The sequence below is a fragment of the Schistocerca piceifrons genome, chromosome 4, assembly GCF_021461385.2.
Source record: "Schistocerca piceifrons isolate TAMUIC-IGC-003096 chromosome 4, iqSchPice1.1, whole genome shotgun sequence".
In the NCBI taxonomy this organism is placed as follows: domain Eukaryota; kingdom Metazoa; phylum Arthropoda; class Insecta; order Orthoptera; family Acrididae; genus Schistocerca; species Schistocerca piceifrons.
In genome coordinates, this window is record NC_060141.1 from 634,836,611 (window position 1) to 634,855,919 (window position 19,309).

Genomic DNA, 19,309 nt, shown 5'->3' on the forward strand with positions numbered 1-19,309 from the left:
AGAATTATGTAAGTCGAAGGATGTATCGGAATTATTTAACGGTTATATAATTATCAACATCCACCAAGAACAGGCCTAATTGGAAATGAAACTTTAAATGTGAAACATATTTTGTCCAATCAAACACATTAATTTCTGCATTTATGAATTGATATCCAGGAGTCCTCTTAATCAGTGGATTAACGTACAAGTAATCGTTGTATGGCATTGGTGGCAGGGATCACCTAGTGGTTCAGCCACATAAATGGAAAGGGATTCTTGATTGCACCCATTCGGCACCTTTCCTTTGTGAAGCATGAATGTTTTGTTGTGCATGTAATGGTTTCAGTGTAGGTGACTATGATGAGTGCACAAGGAGGGTAGTGTTGTTTGAAGTGTTAATGAGGTAATATGGTGCCAATGCATAGCCTGCTCCCCTCAAGTAGTACAAAATGCAAAATGTAGCTACTTGCAGGAAATGTGCCAAAGCTGTTCACTAGTAATATCATATGCCAAAACAGAAAAGGCCTCCAAGGTACTTCGATTCACTATCACAAGCTCACACACTTTGACTGTCAAAAAAGAATCAAGAATAGTGATGACATGAGACAGATATAAAATAGTATTACTATCCAGTGCAAAACTGTGCTTGAAGTGATACTCGCAATCTCCTGCAGACAGCCAGAGAATACCATAAATATGAGCAGGTAGTCTCAGAAAAATGGATTGATGTATCTGCTGGTGCAAAAAGTTTATAGCTCCTCCAAAATAAAAATTGGAAGCCGGAAAAAAGCAGATCCTATGCCAAAAGGCTATACAGATCTAATTTTGTCTACCAAATCCAATGACTATTTGGCCACTAGAACTAAAAAATTTTAATTTGCCTCATGGAACCAACCAATCCCTGGACTTAAGTCCTCACCGCCACAGAACCAGAGCCAGCTGAAAAATAGGGGGAAGGATAAAACCCATTTATCTAATGGCTCCTATACTTCATTAGAACTTAAAGGCACAGGAGTATGGTTTCAGGTGAATCGCTTTTCAGGCTACAGGACAGACTCTCTCTCTCTCTCTCTCTATCTCTCTCTCTCTCTCTCTCTCTCTCTCTCTCCAGCAACATTGAGGAATTGTACCACGTAGAATGGGGTGATGGACGAAAGGAGGTGTGGAGTGGGAGGGAGGATAGAGGGATGGGTGGCTGACGGATGGGAGGGAGGCAGCAAGTGCATGAGATAGGAATATGGGACGGAGAGGTGCCAAGTGCACAGGAGAGGAAAGCAACACAGGTACTGTGCAGCTGAAACATTTAGCATGGTAAACAATACTGTAATTATTTTGCAGTGGACACCTTTTCAAATTCGTGGCTCATTGTGGTAAGTGAATATTTTGCTCACGCAAAGGAGATTGTCAGCGGGGAGAGATGAACCAGAATGACCCTATTTCTCACAATGCACACTACTTCTTCCTCATCTCTTCCCCTCGTCATCAGTTTACAGCAGCTGCGGTGTCACTGAATGTATTTGGCCTTCAGCCTCTCATGAAATTTGAGGCCAAGAGGTTCTCAGTTAACATTCTGCGCTGCTCTGCTCGTGATCCACTTTGTGGAAATTTTGACGCCGACAGTGAGCTGTAAAGTTCTGCTGTCATCTGTCATATGGGCAAAGCTGTTGAGACTGTTATAGTATTACAATGACCATATCTACCGAGTAAGAGATAGTGCATGCTCTTAAGCACTGTTATGGGTTCATTCCCTATCTTTCATTTCATTTTCACACTTTCACCCAATGCTTCATTTGTGACGATAAGCACCAATACCCCGTATAGTTTGAACCACAGATTTTGAGATGTGGTATGATAGAATTTCTTTATTACCAGTATTATAAATGTTGTATTCACACTTCTAAAATGCTCTGAAAAATGTTAAAATAACGTTTTAAGAAGTCTACATTTCGAAAACTGCCCCAGGAAGGTCACAATACCGCCCAGTGCACCAATTGGAACCAACCACTTTCTTCCTCAAACCACTCCATCACACTCCTGTCCTTGTGACACGGTGCATTATCTTACTGAAAAATGCTACTGCCATCGGGAAGCATGGTTATCATGAAGGAATGTGTGTGGTCTGCAACCAGTGTACAGCAGTTTTGCGCCCGAAAACCATAACAAAAAACTCCTTGTCTGTCATTGTGCCTTGCATGAGTTCTACTGGACCCATGGATGCCCATGTTCCCCAGAGCATAATTGGGGGGGGGGGGGGATTTATTAAGAAATACATTGGGAGAACATTATTCAAATTCTTAGGAATAAATCCCCAGCATCTTAGCATCTTAATAAGATTTCATTTGTCACTGACTAGGTTGCTAATATATGCAAGGCGCTGCAGCCTTTCAGCATTATGCAAGGCTTACACATGTTTTGAAACACATTTTCAGTGATTATTATTTAATAAATCAGGTTTCAGTGGTTTATTCCATGACTTATACTGCCAAAGATACTTACCGTCTATTTCATGAAGAAAACTGGTGACATGAATTAAGTACAGACTAGCTTGGAGCAAGAAATGGAAAGTAGATGGAACAACGTGTTTAGAGTGCTACCATCTGTACTTGGACAGTACGATAAAATTATGCAAATGCTTCCAGAAAGAGTTTCTCTGAAAAACTTACTAATTATGACCACAACACTGTAAAAGAACATGACGTTTTTAGAGCCACTAAAAGATGCAATAGGAGTACTGGAATTCAAGAAGTTTCCAACAATACAGTTTGTTTCATTATGGGTCGGAACTGAAAAGCCATTGTAATGCAGGGCCTGAAGATAAACAAGTACGTTTAAATTACAGTAGCCCCAGTTTTCTTGTTTAATATGTGCTGTGTGTTCAGTGAACGACAGAATTTAATTGCAAGGTGCCAGTTTCAGTATCACTAGCATTTGGCAGTACAGTACAACTGTCATATTATCATCTGTTAAATGTAGATACTACAAATGTTGAAAGAATGCTGTCTCTGTCTCACAGAAGAAAAAGTTGAAATCCAGGCGTTGCACAGAATAGTAACATTTCTGTAGTCACCCTACCAATTACTGAAAATGTTTGTTTCTGATATAGATGAGATATTAAATACACATGCCTCAAATAAGTGACAAAATACCAGTTCTTCAGAAGCTAGAACAAAATTATAACGTGGCAGCAATATATTACTCTATTTTTGTGATATCTGTAATTATTTATTTAGGGCTGGCCGTGGTAGCCGAGCGGTTCTAGGCCCTTCAGTCCGGAACCACACAACTGCTACAGTCGCAGGTTCAAATCCTGCCTCGGGCATGGATGTGATTGATGTCCTTAGGTTGGTTAGGTTTAAGTAGTTCTAAGTCCTAGCGGACTAATGAACTCATATGTTAAGACCCATAGTGCTCAGAGCCATTTGAACCATATTTATTTAGGGCTGTTGAGTGAATGCCAGCTGCACTAAGCAGCCATAAAAATGGAGTCTCTCCAGAATGAGATTCTCACTCTGCAGCAGAGTGTGCGCTGATGTGAAACTTCCTGGCAGATTAAAACTGTGTGCCGGACAGAGACTTGAACTTGGGTAGGTTCGTAGGAGAGCTTCTGTGAAGTTTGGAAGGTAGAGACGAGGTACTAGCAGAAGTGAAGCTGTGAGGATGGGGCATGAGTCGTGCTTGGATCACTCAGGTGGTAGAGCACTTGCCCGTGAAAGGTAAAGGTCCCAAGTTCGAGTCTCAGTCCGGCACACAGTTTTAATCTGCCAGGAAGTTTCAATGGAATCTCTGTTTTCAGAGTGACTAGACTGTGGACCATGGCATACTCAGTGTGCCAGTGAGGTTGACTTTTATTTAACTCAGATGGATAGTGGTAACAACGATGACCAGCTATCTAATTTAGCAAGAATAATGTTTTGTGTTCCAGCCTCAAATTTGTCTAGTGAAAGAAATTTCAGTGTGGCATGGAAACTTTTCTCAGTTCTACAAAGCGGTCTTGATCTGAAACAAGTCGATTCATTGTAATTACGGTAACAGAATAATTTGGAGAAAATTTTGTTCCTGATAGATTTCTAATTTCTTAGATGGTCTAGTTCACGTATGTAGATTTGAATCAATAAAACACATGTTGTTATAAAAAACAGCAATGTGATTTTTCATTACCAACATTAAAAACGTTGGTAGTTCCATAGTTTTCCTCAGAGTCCAAACTGTTTCCAAATTTTCGCTGTTGCATAACGTAAGCTGTTTTCTCTTATGAATTACAGTGATGTGTCATGATTAAGACACTAACACCCAGGCACTGAGGTGACAAAATTCACTAGCTAGACATCTGTACATGAAAAGATGGCAGTAGTGTCACAAATTTGTACTAAGGTAATTCATGTGAAATGTTTCTGTCATGATTATGGTTTTGCACATCAGGAATTAACAGACTTTGAATGCGTAATGGTAGTTGGAACTAGAAGCAAGGGATATTCCCTTTCGGAAATAGTTAGGGAATTTAATATTTCGATATCACTGTATCAAGAGTGTGCCAAGAATACCAAATTTCAGGCATTATCTCTCACCACGGACAACACAGTGACCGATAGTCTTCTCGTAACAACCAAGAGGAGTGGCTTTTGTGTAGAGGTGTCAGTGTTAGCAGACAAGCAACAAGTAAAATAACTGCAGAAATTGATGTGGGACGTATGACAGATGTATATGTTGTGACACTGTGGTGAAATTTGGTGTTAATTGGCAATGCCAGCAGACGACTGACACCAGTGCCCTTGCTAACAGCACAAATCAACTGCATCACACCATATTGGTGGACCCCAGAAGCCTCGAAAACCACGGCCTCGTCAGATAAGTTCCAATTTCAGTTGGTAAGAGCCGATGGTAGGGTTCGAGTGTGATGCAGCTCCCATGAAGTCACGGATTCATGTTGTCAACAAGGCACTGTACAAGCTGGTAGTGGCTCCATAATGGTATGGGCTATATTTACACAGAATGTACTGGATCCTCTGGTCCAACTGAACCAATCATCGACTGGCAATGGGTATGTTAAACTACTTGTAGACAATTTGCAGCCGTTCATGGACTTTGTGTTCCCAAACAGTGAAGAAATTTTTATGGATGACATGTGCCTTGTTACCAGGCCATTGCTGTTCATTTACAATTGTCTTGAAGAATATTCTGGACAGTTCGAGCAAATGATTTGACCACCCAGATCGCACGACGTGAATCCCATCAAACATTTATGGGACGTAACCTACAGGTCAGTTCATGCAACGCTTTCCAAATTACGGACTGGCATGGCTCAATGTTTCTGCAGGGAACTTCCAGTGACTTGTTGAGTCCATACCACATGAAGTTGCAGCATTACTCTGGTCAAAAGGAGGTCTGACACAATATTAAGAGGTATTCCATGGCTTTTATTGCCTCATTGTATGTCCACATTGTAACTAAAGTGATCTGAGTGTAGTTCCATCGGCTGGTGGGAGTATTTCAGAAGCAGCACCAGCCTTCAGACACAAAGTTACTACTAAAATTGTTGCAACAATGGCAAAGCCCTCCCCCTCATTCAACAATAGCCTGCCGACTTTGAGCATTTGTACTTGAGCGACCTGTGTCCGAGCACAGTGGACTCAAGTGTATATGAGCGAGCAAAATGCCCAATTTGCAGACTTCTATTCTGCATAGACAGCTGGTGCCATATACCCTCAGAAACCAATCCAGGAGTTGTCAAATCCATGCCATGCAGAAAAGCAGCTGTATTACATTACAAACTTGGGCCAGCCTGCTACTAAGAGGCAGTCAATATATTATGACTTATAAGTGTAAGTTTATTGTTAATTTCAAAGAGCATGACACTAAGAAGAATCTAGCATCATCATCTTACTCCCTTGTAAAGTTACTGTAATTGTAAAATTATAAAAATTCAATCTCTAAGGGCGTATCCACCATGTTATTCAGTCTGTACATAACTCAGTCAGTAAAGAAAACTTACAGGAAATTTGGAAAGAGAATTAAAGTTCACAAAGAGGAAATAAAATCTTTAGGGTTTGCTGATGATTTTAAGTCAGGGGATGCTGAAGGAATGAGATTAGGAATATAGTGGGTAGTAACTGTATGCTAGAAGTTACTTATATATTTGAAGGTTCCTCTGCATGAAATATGATTTGGCGATTGTTAAGAACTCTCCAATCAACTCACAAAGATGGTCTGATTTTCAATATGCTTGTGTTTCATTCAGTGAGAAGCTGTTAAAAACCTTCTGGAAGTTAAGGAACACAACATCATCCGTGGTCGTTTTGATGATTTCATATGTGGGATCCCCGTTGGTTCCTACATAGGAGATTTTCAGCCTGCAGTGTATGGTTTAACTTGGATGTCACAGGCATCTCATATTAGAGCAATCTTTTAATGAAGTCAAATTATTTTCTAGCTTTGTTGCAGCTAGTGTGCTATGTGATCAGCATCCACTTGTCATTGGCAGGCTGCATCCAGCAACAGACAAGTTTTCTTGACCCAGTAGCGGAACATGCTGTTGTCTTCAACTCGGACAATGTTAACAGTAGCTTCATGGCTCATGCAATCATATCATATTATTCCTTCTCATTGCCAACTTCTCTGGTTTGTATAGGCCTTGAGCCATTCTGTGGTATCACAATCATCCCATTATCCTGTAAGTCTTGGTAGCCAGATGCTATATCTGAGCTTACATATTCCCATCCTTCCTAATTCGACCTTCCCGAATTTATCTTCCGTTTTTGACTCAGTCTCATTTCTCTATCTGATTTTCAAATGCCTCCCTCGTTTTCCCTTATCCAAAGTCTCGTATTTAACAAATTTTTTCTTTAATTATCTTTTTAACACATTTTGTTGTCATATTATCATCTCTTTTCTGGCCAATTTTATTTTCTTGTTTGTGGACCACTTTTTCTTCCTTTCTCTTTCATCTTGTTTCATCTTTCCTGTACGTAAATTATTTTGTCAGTGCTTCTCCTTCCTGCCTTCAAGGGTTCAGCATTTGTTTGCTGGGCTCGGCGACCCTGGGGTTCCTGAGCTGTGGACTGGTAAGTGACACCAGTCATCGTCACTCTAAGTTCTGGGCATGCATCAGTGACCACTGTGAGGCCCAGCTGTGAAATGTTGTGTTTTTGGGGAACTCTCCGTACCTCAATTGTATAAGGCTTACTCAGGCATGCAGGACTCTTTCCGAGAGCACCCTTATTTCTCTAGCTGCTTGTGGGACTGAGAGAGAACCCTCAAAGTCTTCCTCTTCTCTTCCCAGTGTAACAGATGTACTGCCTGGGAGTACTCACACCCATTCATGCAAAAGAATGAGAGGGGCTAATCCTCCTGATAATCAACTTCACATTAGTAACATGGCTCAAGAAGTCATGAATCAGAATGCTTTTGTAGTGATCAAGAGGAAGGAGGGGACCTTTGAAAAATTGTCCCCTTCTATATCCATAAAGGCTTAGTAGGGCTTACTGGTACCCTTAAGTCTATGAAGCAGTTGCAAAATGGTTCATTGCTGGTCAAGACTACCCCGGCAAAGCAGGTGGAACTGTTTAGGAAGTCACAAAAAGTGGGTGATTGTGACGTCATTGTTGAGTTGCATATCTCTCTCAACTTTGACAAAGGTGTGGTCACCTGCCATGACATTTTGCTGAACTTGAACAAGAATGGGCATCACAGGGGATAGTGGATGTGGGGCAAAGGACACGTAAGAATAATGGAGAAATTGAGAAGACTACCACCTGCATTGTGACCTTCAATTCTCTGACGCTGCCTGAACACATCATGGCACGAATACTCACGGAGGGTTAGGCCCTATGTCTGTAACCCTATGCATTGCTTTAGTTGCCAGCAATTTATTCATACAGCATTGAGTTACAGAGGCGAAGTGACGTGTGGGAAGTGTGGAAAGTCAATCCATGCAGCTTGGACTGATTGTACATCTCCAGCAAACTGCATTAACTGCTCTGGGAGCCACACAGTCTGGAGCCGAAACTGCCCTGTTATTGCAGAGGTACTCAGAATTCAGGAAATAAATGCGACAAAGCCGATCCCCCACACAGACGCCACAGAGGAATATAAGGCGATGAAACCCTCTGTCTGTGCCACTTCTTATGCTTCCTTGGTGCAGAAACCTGTTCCTAAGGTTGATGCTTTGATCCAGACAACATTCAGTGTAGCACTATCCACCACCAGCACCTGTATTTGCACTTGTACATGTCAAAGCAAAGTTAAAGACATTGTGATCCAGGCAGCTATGACAGATGAGGCCAGCAATGCTTTCGCAGTGAGCTTCCTGCAGGCATCCCAAAAGTAGAGTGCCCCTCAATGCCCACTTAATTCAAAGAAAAGTTTCACTCACCACCCTCTTTCCCGTCATCCTTGCTGGGAAAAGGAGTAGAGAAAGGGTCTCAGCATTCTGGTCAAAATCTTAATCAGGTGCCATCAGACATTATTCTATCATGTCTGACTGAAGGTGAGGACATCATGGGTGTTGGTGTTCGTCACCGACCCAGGTAGCCCCTCCACCCCATCTCGCTCCACAATCACCTCACTGCCCCAGTGGAAGGACAAGGCTACATCGAGACCACACTGATTAAATGGCTCCCATACTCCAATGGAATATGAATGGATACTGGACTCATCTGGAGGGATTGAGGCTCCATGTACAGGACAGACCCTTTTGCCTCTGTCTTCAAGAGACTCATTTTAAACAGACTGACACATCTCTACTTGGAAGAAAAGGTGACCTTACTGGTGACGGGGTGAAATGTGGGGTACCAATGTTCATCAGGGACACTTTTCACTCCTCACCTGCATCCTTAACCACAACAATACAAGTGGCTACTGTTCGGATATTGGCCCATGTCACTGTCACGGTGTGCTCTTTGTACCTACTGCCCCATGAGCCTCTTGACAGTGGGGTCTTCACTCATCTTCTTAGTGAACTACCCTGCCCTTTTCTCCTTTTAGGGGACTTCAATGTACACACTGTGTTATGGGGTTCTAACGCCACTTGCCCCAAGAGTGGGATACTTGAGGATCTGAAATGCACAACAGATGTCAAACTGATGAACATGGGCCAAGCTACTTGTTTTAACACCACTACGGGTTCGTCTACAGCCATAGACCTCTCTTTCTGCTCATCTGCCCTTGCAGACACTGCTCAGTGGGGAGTGGATGATGAACTCCATGGTGGCAACTACTACCCAGCGTGGATTCATCTGCCTGATGGAACAGATCCTGAAGGGAAGTCACCAATATGGTTGTTCAAAAAAGCTAACTGGATGCTTTGCAAGCAGTTAGCTGTTTTTGAGCAGTGTGACAGCATCCAGAACTGGCTGGATCACATTATGGCCACTATCCACCATGCCGCTGATGCACCCATCCGAAAGTCAGTGGTAATCCTAGGAGGTGAACTGTCCCTTGGGGGAATGGTCAGTATCATTCTGCAGTCAGTGGCGGGAGGGTGGCTATGTGCAGATTCACTCAATGTTCTACAAATCAGAATCTTGCAAACTTTCGAATGGCATGTGCAAAGGTGAGGCAAATAATTCGGGAGAGTTAGTAGAGTTGCTGAACTCCATCAATAGGTCCACATTTGCAAGTAAAGTGTGGGAAGCCATTAGGAGGCTCTCAAAGCACAACTCACGGCTGCCAGTAGTAGCTGGACAAATGCAGGGGTTTATCGTAACATTGCCGAGAGACAGCTCAGACAATGGCAGAGTTGTACAAGTCCCTTACAAATGATGCCTGGAAATGACCTGATAATGTACAGCGTGTTGAAGCAGTTGGACCCACTGTCGAAGGAGGTCCTCCTGCAGCTCTTGAAAGAAATTTGCGTGGCAGGAGACATTCCCAATGCGTGGAAAAACCTATAGTATTAGCCCGACAAGCTGCATAGGAAAGACACTGGAATGTTTGGTCAGTTGGTGCCAAGTGTGGGTTCTCAAACCCAGGTCCCTACTCAGTCACTCCCCGTGTGGGTTCGGGGAGTATTACTCCACTCTCGATAACCTGACCCTGTTCAGTGTAGCAATTCAACATGCTTTCATTTGTAAGCAACATCTTATCAGTGTTTTCTTCGATTTGAAAAAGGTCCACAATACTGCCTGGAGGCATATTTTTTTGTCCCTGCTTTATCATTGGGGATTCTGTGGACATCTGCCCACCTTCATAAGGTCCCTTCTCTCTGACAGATGTTTTAGATACAAGTTTTGATTGTCCTCTCTGACTGTTTTAAGCAGGAGTATGGTGTCCCTCAAGGGAGTGCTTTAATTGTCACAGCATTCTGCATTGCAATAAACAGTATCTCCACAGTGTAACGACTCATACTGTGTTCCTTGTTTGTGGATAATTTCTCCACCTTCTGTGCATCCTCCAACCTTGCAAAGGCTACTTGGCAATTGCAACTGATCATGAGACAGTTGGAGGAATGGTGTTACACCAAAGGATAAAACTATTTGTTTTTATTTTAATCTTAATTTACCTGTTGTGAAACTGGGAGATACCATTCTCACTTTTCAGGAGAAGGTGAAGTATTTGGGCCTTCCTTTTGATGAGAAGTTAATGTGACTGCCACACCTTAAAAACCTGAGTGTCTTAAGGTCTTAGACATCCTTAAATGTGTCAGTCACAGGTCTTGGGGAGATGAGAGGCCCCATCTGCTCCTCCAATTTTATAAGCCCTTTGTGCAGCCCCGGCTTGAATACGGATGCCAGAGTTATGAGTCAGCAAGGTCTTCATACCTCAAAATGCTGGATGCGGTTCACCAAGAGGATATTATGCTGTTGACAGGAGTCTCTCACATGAGTCCTGTTGCAAGCACCAGCCTCCGCTATCTATTTGACCAAGCATATAGGGCTTTGTCCACTCCTACATCACCAGCATCCAGCTATGTTGCGCAGCCATTGTTCAATCATAAGCCACTGGCAACAAGGCCATTTGGAATCCGTGCAAGGGAGAGCCTTGAGTTATTACAGGTGGGGGGGGGGGGGGGAGGGGGGGCATTGAGATCCAAATCCAGGGGCGGAGTAGGGAATCCCTCTGACTACTAAAGAGGCCCAGATTATTTTTAGAACTGACTAGTTACAGGAAGCATTGTACCCTAGACTATGTTTTTACAATTATATTTATATAATGGAAGGAAACATTCCACGTGGGAAAAATTATATATAAAAACAAAGATGAGGTGACTTACCGAACAAAAGCGCTGGCAGGTCGATAGACACACAAACAAACACAAACATACACACAAAATTCAAGCTTTCGCAACAAACTGTTGCCTCATCAGGAAAGAGGGAAGGAGAGGGGAAGACGAAAGGAAGTGGGTTTTAGGGGAGAGGGTAAGGAGTCATTCCAATCCCGGGAGCGGAAAGACTTACCTTAGGGGGAAAAAAGGACAGGTATACACTCGCACATATCCATCCACACATACAGACACAAGCAGACATATTTCAAATATGTCTGCTTGTGTCTGTATGTGTGGATGGATATGTGCGTGTGTGCGAGTGTATACCTGTCCTTTTTTCCCCCTAAGGTAAGTCTTTCCGCTCCCGGGATTGGAATGACTCCTTACCCTCTCCCTTAAAACCCACTTCCTTTCGTCTTCCCCTCTCCTTCCCTCTTTCCTGATGAGGCAACAGTTTGTTGCGAAAGCTTGAATTTTGTGTGTATGTTTGTGTTTGTTTGTGTGTCTATCGACCTGCCAGCGCTTTTGTTCGGTAAGTCACCTCATCTTTGTTTTTATATACAATTATATTTAACTAGATTTTACGTTGCCATCCAGATTTTATTACATGGATGGGTCTAAGCAGGGATATTTTCTTGGTTGTCCTGTAGTATTCCCTGAAATTGTCCTCGGGATAGGGCTCCTAGCACAGTTTTCAGTTTGTTAAGCAGAATTGTTTGCTATGCTGAGGGCAGTGCAGCGGATGAGATGGCATCATGACAAAAAATGCCTCATCTGCTCAGATTCTCAAAGTGCCCTTCTTGATATTGGGCAGATGTACCCAGCAGATTGGATGGTGCAAGAAGTGCATGACACTCTTCTTCTCTTGCAAAGGCAAGTCAAGGAAAGCATTTTCTGCTGGGTTCCAGGGCACATAGGGATTCGGAAAAGGAACTCGCTCATGCAGCTGCCAAGGAGGCTTGCTCCCTTCCTCCTGCTGCTTGCTGTTCAGTCCCTCTACAGGCTGTCACTTCATTTGTGACCAGGAAGGCCATGTGTTGGTGGGAGGCTCAGTGGCTGGATGTGAGGAACAATAAACTACAAACCACAAAACCTTCACTGTGACCTTGGTTTATCTTCTCCCACCCACAATAGTCCAAAGAAGTAGCCCTTACACGGCTTAGAGTGGGACATTGCTCATTGACACATGGCTTCCTCTTACATTGGGAGGCGCTGCCAGTATGTCAGAGATGCGGGACTCAGCTATCAGTACAACATATTTTAACTGAGTGTGTTTCATATCATATGACAAGCTGAAGGTTGAACTGAGTCTCCCACAGGATCTGCCTTCTGTTTTAACTGATAATGAGGCAACTGTTCGTGTTTTAAGATTTTAGGTGGTGTCAGGAATTATTCCCAAAATATAGTGTGTAAGATATTAATGTATCACGAATTGGCTGGGTCACTCATTATTTGTAAATATTTATCGAGCCACTAGCCACAGTTATATGTCCCCTTTTTTAACGATTTTTTTTTCAGTTATTTTATCCATTGTTTCATCTAGTTATTTGCTGTGTCTCATTGGGGTTTTATTATGGGCTTTTCTGAAGCTCACCTTATTATGATTGCCTCGTGATTCTTGAGTGTGTGTGTGTGTGTGTGTGTGTGTGGGGGGGGGGGGGGGGGGGGGTTGAAACTTGGTGTGTGTGTGTGTGTGGGGGGGGGGGGGGTTGAAACTTGGTTTTCCATCTTATTGACCTTTCTTCATAGATTTTCACCATGGTGATCATTATATCATTAATGCATGGGTGCTGATGACGTTGCTGTTTAGCCATCACAGCTTCAGATTCCCCTCTCATCTTTGGACTTACGAAGGTACATACCGACAAATTTTTCCAAGATTAAGTAACACATTGGCAGGCAATTGTGTATGGCATCTGATTAGTGTCATGAGGGAATACATCTGCTTAAGCTGCAAAGGAAGCAGGGAACAGTAGATAGACAGTAAAAAGAGGTGTTGATTACTGCTATCAAACTTGTGCCTTGTATCTTCTATCATAACAACATTATGGCAATTGGGGCGGGGGGACAGGGGGGGGTAGGAGTAGTAGGTGTGTGTGTATGTATGTATGTGTGTGTGTGTGTGTGTGTGTGTGTGTGTGTGTGTGCTTGTTTGTTAAGGCACATAAAGTAAGGAACACAAAGAGGGAGTTGTTCAAATTATCTGATGCTTATCACTTCAAGAAACGGTTGATTGAAAATGGCTGATTAGTTTGGCTGTGCTTGCTATTCCTATCTGAAAAGCGTAGGAGGCAATCAAATTACAAAATAAATGTATTGGAAGACTTAGATATCTGTCTTCATAGACCCTGGCAATTTTTAAGCAGGCAATGAAATGGTAATCAAATATTTGTGCCCCCAAGGCTGGGGCCTAGGTCTCAGTAACAAAATGTCGTCAAGGAAATAAATATCAGTACAAATCTGCATTGCATGATTTATAGCATGTTTAGAACATAATACCTTTTATCTTGTTTGTGTATTTCTAACATTGTTCTGCATTTTGTAGGTTCTTCAGAAACAAGTGCAGATTCTTTCCTGTGGCAAAGCACTGTACCATATTTGGACATTGACAGGGGCAGCACTTCCATCCCTTCATGAAACATCTACAAGCAGCCTTAGTTTTGAAGTTGAAATGCAGGATACCTCAGCTGTTAGGATATTGGAGTAGTTACTGTTGATCTTATACCCCAAAGAACTCTCTTGTGATATAACTGATATCAGATTCTGTGCCCTTCTTTAAAGGTTCAGATGATACCTCTTAAACTGCAATGTCGGTTTTGCAGTGTATATGTTCTGAATGTAGTATGAAATATTTGATAAGACGATAGAAAAATTGTAAATAACCTTTATATGTGTTATTTATTGTGAAATGATTTTTGTGTACATATTTTATAATCCATGTCTGAAAAATGTTTTATGTGTATAGTTTTGATTTGTTTATATTAAATTTTGTTATTCACTTTATTACTGTTATTGAAGATTATCTAGTTAAGTTATTTTAATGGAATTGAATTGTACATATGTATCTAACACACGCACACGTACGCGCGCGTACATACCTACCTATATCACCCCCTATGTAATGGCAACATGTGGTGAGCAGACGTTTACATATTACATTGTGCAGTTACTTCTGTACTCCTCAGTGAGGACATTATTCTGTATGGTGTGGTGCTCAGCAGTTGTTATTGTGCATCACTGAATTGCTGAGAGATATATTACACGTGTTCTGTATAGCTAGTGTTGCAATCAGTGAAAATCAGTGGCAATCCCTGTCATCAACATGGCTCTTGACATGGTGAAGGTTATTCCTGAATTGAGATGCTCATTTTATTACACCCTTGATGTGAAAACCCAAGAACTTGTTTGATCTTGGAAATTTCCCATTCATTCATTCATTCATTCATTCATTCATTAGGATCCCACAATTACACATAGATCAGATGTATCCATTGTTCCCATTTGGTGCTTTATTTCATGCCAGCAGCTAGTCTGGTGACATTCTAAACCTGTGACAAGATAATCTATTCCAGTTTCCATCTCTAATTCAATTGCTCATGTGAGTATAATATTAAATCCATTGAGTTTGAGACAGATTAAATGTTTCTTAAAAATATCTCATGGAGAACATGTAGAAACTGAGTATTTCAGACTTTTCTACAATAATAATGTCTGTCACTGACACAGAAGTGAAATATTGTTTACTTTCCCTGTTTTGAGTCTATTGCAGTGTTGCTGTCATGTTCTGGGACAAATATGGCTATTCACCAAAAATAGACTTAGCCCAATAAAGGACAATCAGAATAATCAGAAGTCTATAATTTTGTGAACTTGATGCAGGCTGTAGTTCAAGCATTGTGAAATTTTGCCTCTATACATATGTTACGTAACAGGTTGTGTGGTTCACAATATAGGTTCGTTCAGAACAACAATAGCAGTCACTCTGATCAGTTGTCAGAAAAATTATTTGCGTTTAACCCTTGTGCAGAAAGGTGATCGGTATTCTGAAGTTTTTATTCTCAATAGGATTCAGCTTTGCTGCAGTTTATGGCCTTTGTCTACTGTATATGTATCTTTGTTCTTCCTTTTTTGAGTTTCTGAATGTGTGTTCTTGAGTGAACATGTAGTTACTTGTTCTATGGCCCAGTAGTTTGGGACACCCCAGAATCGGTGAGAAAAACTAAAATAAATTTAAAAATATTATATATAAACAGGTAACATTATTGTAATCAGAACCATTCCTCCTACATTAGAATGAAATTTTTAACTGTTAAGGGAACAAACATTTCTTGTAAAAACGTAAAAACCACACCATGCTGCTTGCTATACCTTTCTAAATCTGCACATGCATGACATCTCCTTGTTTTTGTTTGTGTGCATTATATGTTATTTGCAAGACTAAGAGCGCATTAAAATTAAGATATGAATGTCAATTTTTATGTTTCACGGGGGCTATCGATAAACAGATGCAGAACAACTAGGTTTAACTTTCTTCTGTTTGTCACATAGTTGAAACTTTCATTCCCTGTCAAGAAATTGCAGTTACGCAGTTATTTTGCCACAAACCAATTTTGTGTTAAGAGAAACGAGATAAATGTTTTTGTCATGAAGTATTATTATGGAAAACGTGTTGAAATTAAGCAGAATGTTTCATTAGAGGTACATGAGCTACACAAGACCATCAGTTGTTATGATGATGAGCTGAAAGGTGAGCCATCAACATTTTAAGTTTTGAACCTGTTGATTACTCAAAACCTCACCTACATGGTGAGTGGTTACCTATACTCAAATAATGGTGGAGTCTAAAATACCTTTAATCTTTCACATTAATCGAAATTTTGTAACACTTTTGTAACCTCATTATGGGGATGTGGAACACTATCTGAGGAAAATAATGTAGCAGACCTGTACATTGCAAATCAGTCAGTTACATCTGCTTTCAACAGAAAAGACAAATAGACTCAAAAACAGCTTGAAAGCAGATGTAAGATTTGCAGTGTCCTCACAATGTCTAAAAAACTAAGCTTGTAATTCTTTCAAAACTGCAATGGCCTCTTCAAACCTTTTATGTTCTTTAATGCCAATGACCTTAGGGAAGTAGACTGTGTGTGTCAGAATTTGTCCCTTCTACAGTGAGATTTTCTTTTTAAATGCATCCACATCAAGTCAGAAATCAGTTGTTTCTAACTCTGCTGTGTCTTACTGTGGGCAGTGTGGAGTCAAAGCCACTTAAAATGAGAGGTCTGCAGTCCATTCCGGATGTTCTAATTTTCTGTCCTCCACTCCTTTTTCCTTCATAAATTCAACAATAGCAGGCTTTAAATCGATAAATCATTCCAACCATTCCCTTCGACACAACCAATATAGTTTGCAGTATCATGTATACAGAGAGTCCCCATACTCATCATTTAGTTCCATCAAAAACTGTTCCACTGGCAGTGAAATGAATGCTACTAAAGAAATTTTGCTATTGGTAAAACCAATTTCTGCATGTGCTCCATGCGTGCCAATTTTGCAGAAAGTGCATTCTGACGTACACAACAATGAATCCCATTTGGTTATCATTGTAATTTTTTGCTCTTTCACTCTCAACTAAATCTTTAATTTTTTCTGCCTAGTACTGTAATGAATTTTCACAGCAAATTTTCCATAGCTGTCAACTGTGTGACTGCATTTTAGAGATCAAGAATTATCACACTTCTCTTCTGTCATGCGCACTCATTTTTAAAGACTTGTGATGATAGATTGCTGGACTGCATCTTTTTGTGCAGACAGCCATTGGACCTGTGAACATCCTTCTTATCATGAACAAATAGCAAAGAGTAAATGATGATGACAGTACAATTCTTCCAAACTCAGGAGAGTCGTGGCGACTGAAAAATGCCACACCGCAATAGTAAATAAAATATTGCACTGTACTGAATACATCTGAGAATAATCGAGCAAAGTTGCAGGAAGCCAACTCTGAGACCCGAGCCATTTGACTCGCCATGGCTGGCCCCGTGTTAAAGGAATAAGGGCATATAATTCATTTCATAATCCTGAAATTCTGTAACGGTAAACCAGGCGAATGTTTCATTAAAACAGCCAACATATTTGGTGTCACCTAGCTCTTGGTTTTGAAGCCTGTCCTTTTTGTCCTTTTCTCCTATTGTTCCGACCTCTTGACTCACTGGAAGGGGGGGGGGGGGGGGGGGGCACGACTCCCATAGGGATACACCTAAGAATGATAATTTCCTACAGGATTAGGAATGCCAGAGAACAGTGTTTCAAGTCAGGGACTAGAGGGTGGGGGATGGGAGTTAAGAATGAAAATGTTCTATAGAATTAAGAATGCGATAGAGTAGTGTTTCAAGTCAGGTCTGGAGCATTTTACCGTTCTGGCTAATTAAGAGAGTCGACTTAATTTTATAAATGACAGAAATACTAGACATGGTGTATGTTCAATAATCGTTATTTTAATTGTACTTTAAATAAACATGGTGCCAAGAGAGCACTTATCCTTGGAAGCTCTGTTACTGTTTTAAAAGTGATTTTGAAATTCCATGTACCTAAAACTATAGTGTAAAAATCAAACAATGGAAAATCCAGGATGGAATGTAACCGTACTGTGAAAAGGAAAGTAGCTGAGATGCTGAGTTGCAGATAGGCACAACAAAAAGACTGTCACAAATATAGCTTACAGCCAGTAAGGCCTTCGTCAAAATTAGATGACAAACACACACAGACGTAACTCACACATACATGACTGCAGTCTCAGGCAACTGAGGCCACACTGCGAGCAGCAGCAGCAGCAGTGCATGATGGGAGTGGCCACTTGGTGGAGGTAAGGGGGAGGCTGAGGTGGGGAAGGGAAGGATAGTATGGTGGCGGACAGTGAAGTGCTGCAGGTCAAATGGTGGGCAGGGCAGTGGGGGGGGGGGGGGGGGGGGGGGATAGTGGAAAAAGAGAGAAGTAAAAAGACCAGATGCGATGGAGGAATGAGGGCTGTGTAGTGCTTGATTGGGATCAGAGAGGTACGGGAGAGGACAATGACTAACAAAGTTTGAGGCCAGGAGGGTTACAGGAACGTAGGATATATTGCAGGGAAAGTTCCCCCCTGCGCAATTCAGAAAAGCTGATATTCATGGGAAGGATCCATATGGCACAGGCTGTGAAGCAGTCAGTGAAATGCTCAGCAACAGGGTGGTCCACTTGTTTCTTGGTCACAGTTTGTCGGTGGCCATTCGTGCAGATAGACAGCTTGTTGGTTGTCACACCCACATAGAATGCAGTACAGTGGTTGCAGCTTAGCTTGTAGATCACACGACTGGTTTCACAGGTAGCCTTTGATGGGATAGGTGATGTTTGTGACTGGCCCGGAGTAGGTGATAGTGGGAGGATGTATAGTACAGGTCTTGCATCTAGGTCTATTACAGGGCTATGAGCCATGAGGTAAGGGGTTGAGAGCAGGGGTTGTGTAGGGATGGATGAGTATATTGTGTAGGTTTGGTGGATGGCAGAATACCACTGTGGGAGGGGTGGGAAGGATAGTGTGCAGGACATTTCTCATTTCAGGGCACGACGAGAGGTAGTTGAAACCCTAGCGGAGAATGTAATTCTGTTGCTCCAGTCCTGGGTGGTACTGAGGTATGAGGGGAATGCTCCTCTGTTGCCAGACAGTGGGACTTTGTGAGGCAGTGGGAGTCTCCTCATTTCTCCTCTGCCATCCATCTAACCTTCCAACTGCATATAGATGCCCTACCCTCTTTCCACCTTGTCCCTGCATGCCCCCCAACGGCACTTCATTGTCAGCCACCCCTACCCTACTAACCCTCCCCCTCCCCACCCAAGCCTCCTCCTTACCCCCACCCAGTCGCCACTCCCATCATGAACTGGTGGTGCTGCTCGCTGAGGGTCATGCTTATTGTGATACACACATTTTAGTAAGGCACTATGCAAAACTTCAAAAGTTTGCAATGAAAAATAGGGGTCGCTATGATTTTGAGTTTGGTGCATACTAGACCATGTGTTGCTGCTTATGAAATTTAGCTAACATATTGAATTTTTGTTTACACTTGGGAGGAGGTCCCTATCTGCCTTCAATCTCTG

General features: G+C 41.9%; 2 protein-coding genes across 3 annotated transcripts in view; both read left to right on the top strand.

The window, feature by feature from the left end:
* Nucleotides 1-14,034, top strand: part of LOC124795056 (cell division cycle protein 16 homolog) — a 212,744-nt gene extending 198,710 nt beyond the window's left edge. Inside the window, exon 12 of one of the 2 annotated variants that reach the window (XM_047258852.1) lies at nucleotides 13,725-14,034. In XM_047258852.1, coding sequence (XP_047114808.1) covers nucleotides 13,725-13,816 — 92 coding nt within the window. In that variant the 3' untranslated portion in view covers nucleotides 13,817-14,034. The remainder of the gene's footprint in view (nucleotides 1-13,724) is intronic. The other variant, XM_047258853.1, reaches the window with a different exon arrangement.
* Nucleotides 14,035-15,823: 1,789 nt separating this feature from the next.
* Nucleotides 15,824-19,309, top strand: part of LOC124796081 (cell division cycle protein 16 homolog) — a 69,562-nt gene continuing 66,076 nt past the window's right edge. The window contains exon 1 of the mRNA XM_047260167.1: nucleotides 15,824-15,926. Coding sequence (XP_047116123.1) covers nucleotides 15,824-15,926 — 103 coding nt within the window. The remainder of the gene's footprint in view (nucleotides 15,927-19,309) is intronic.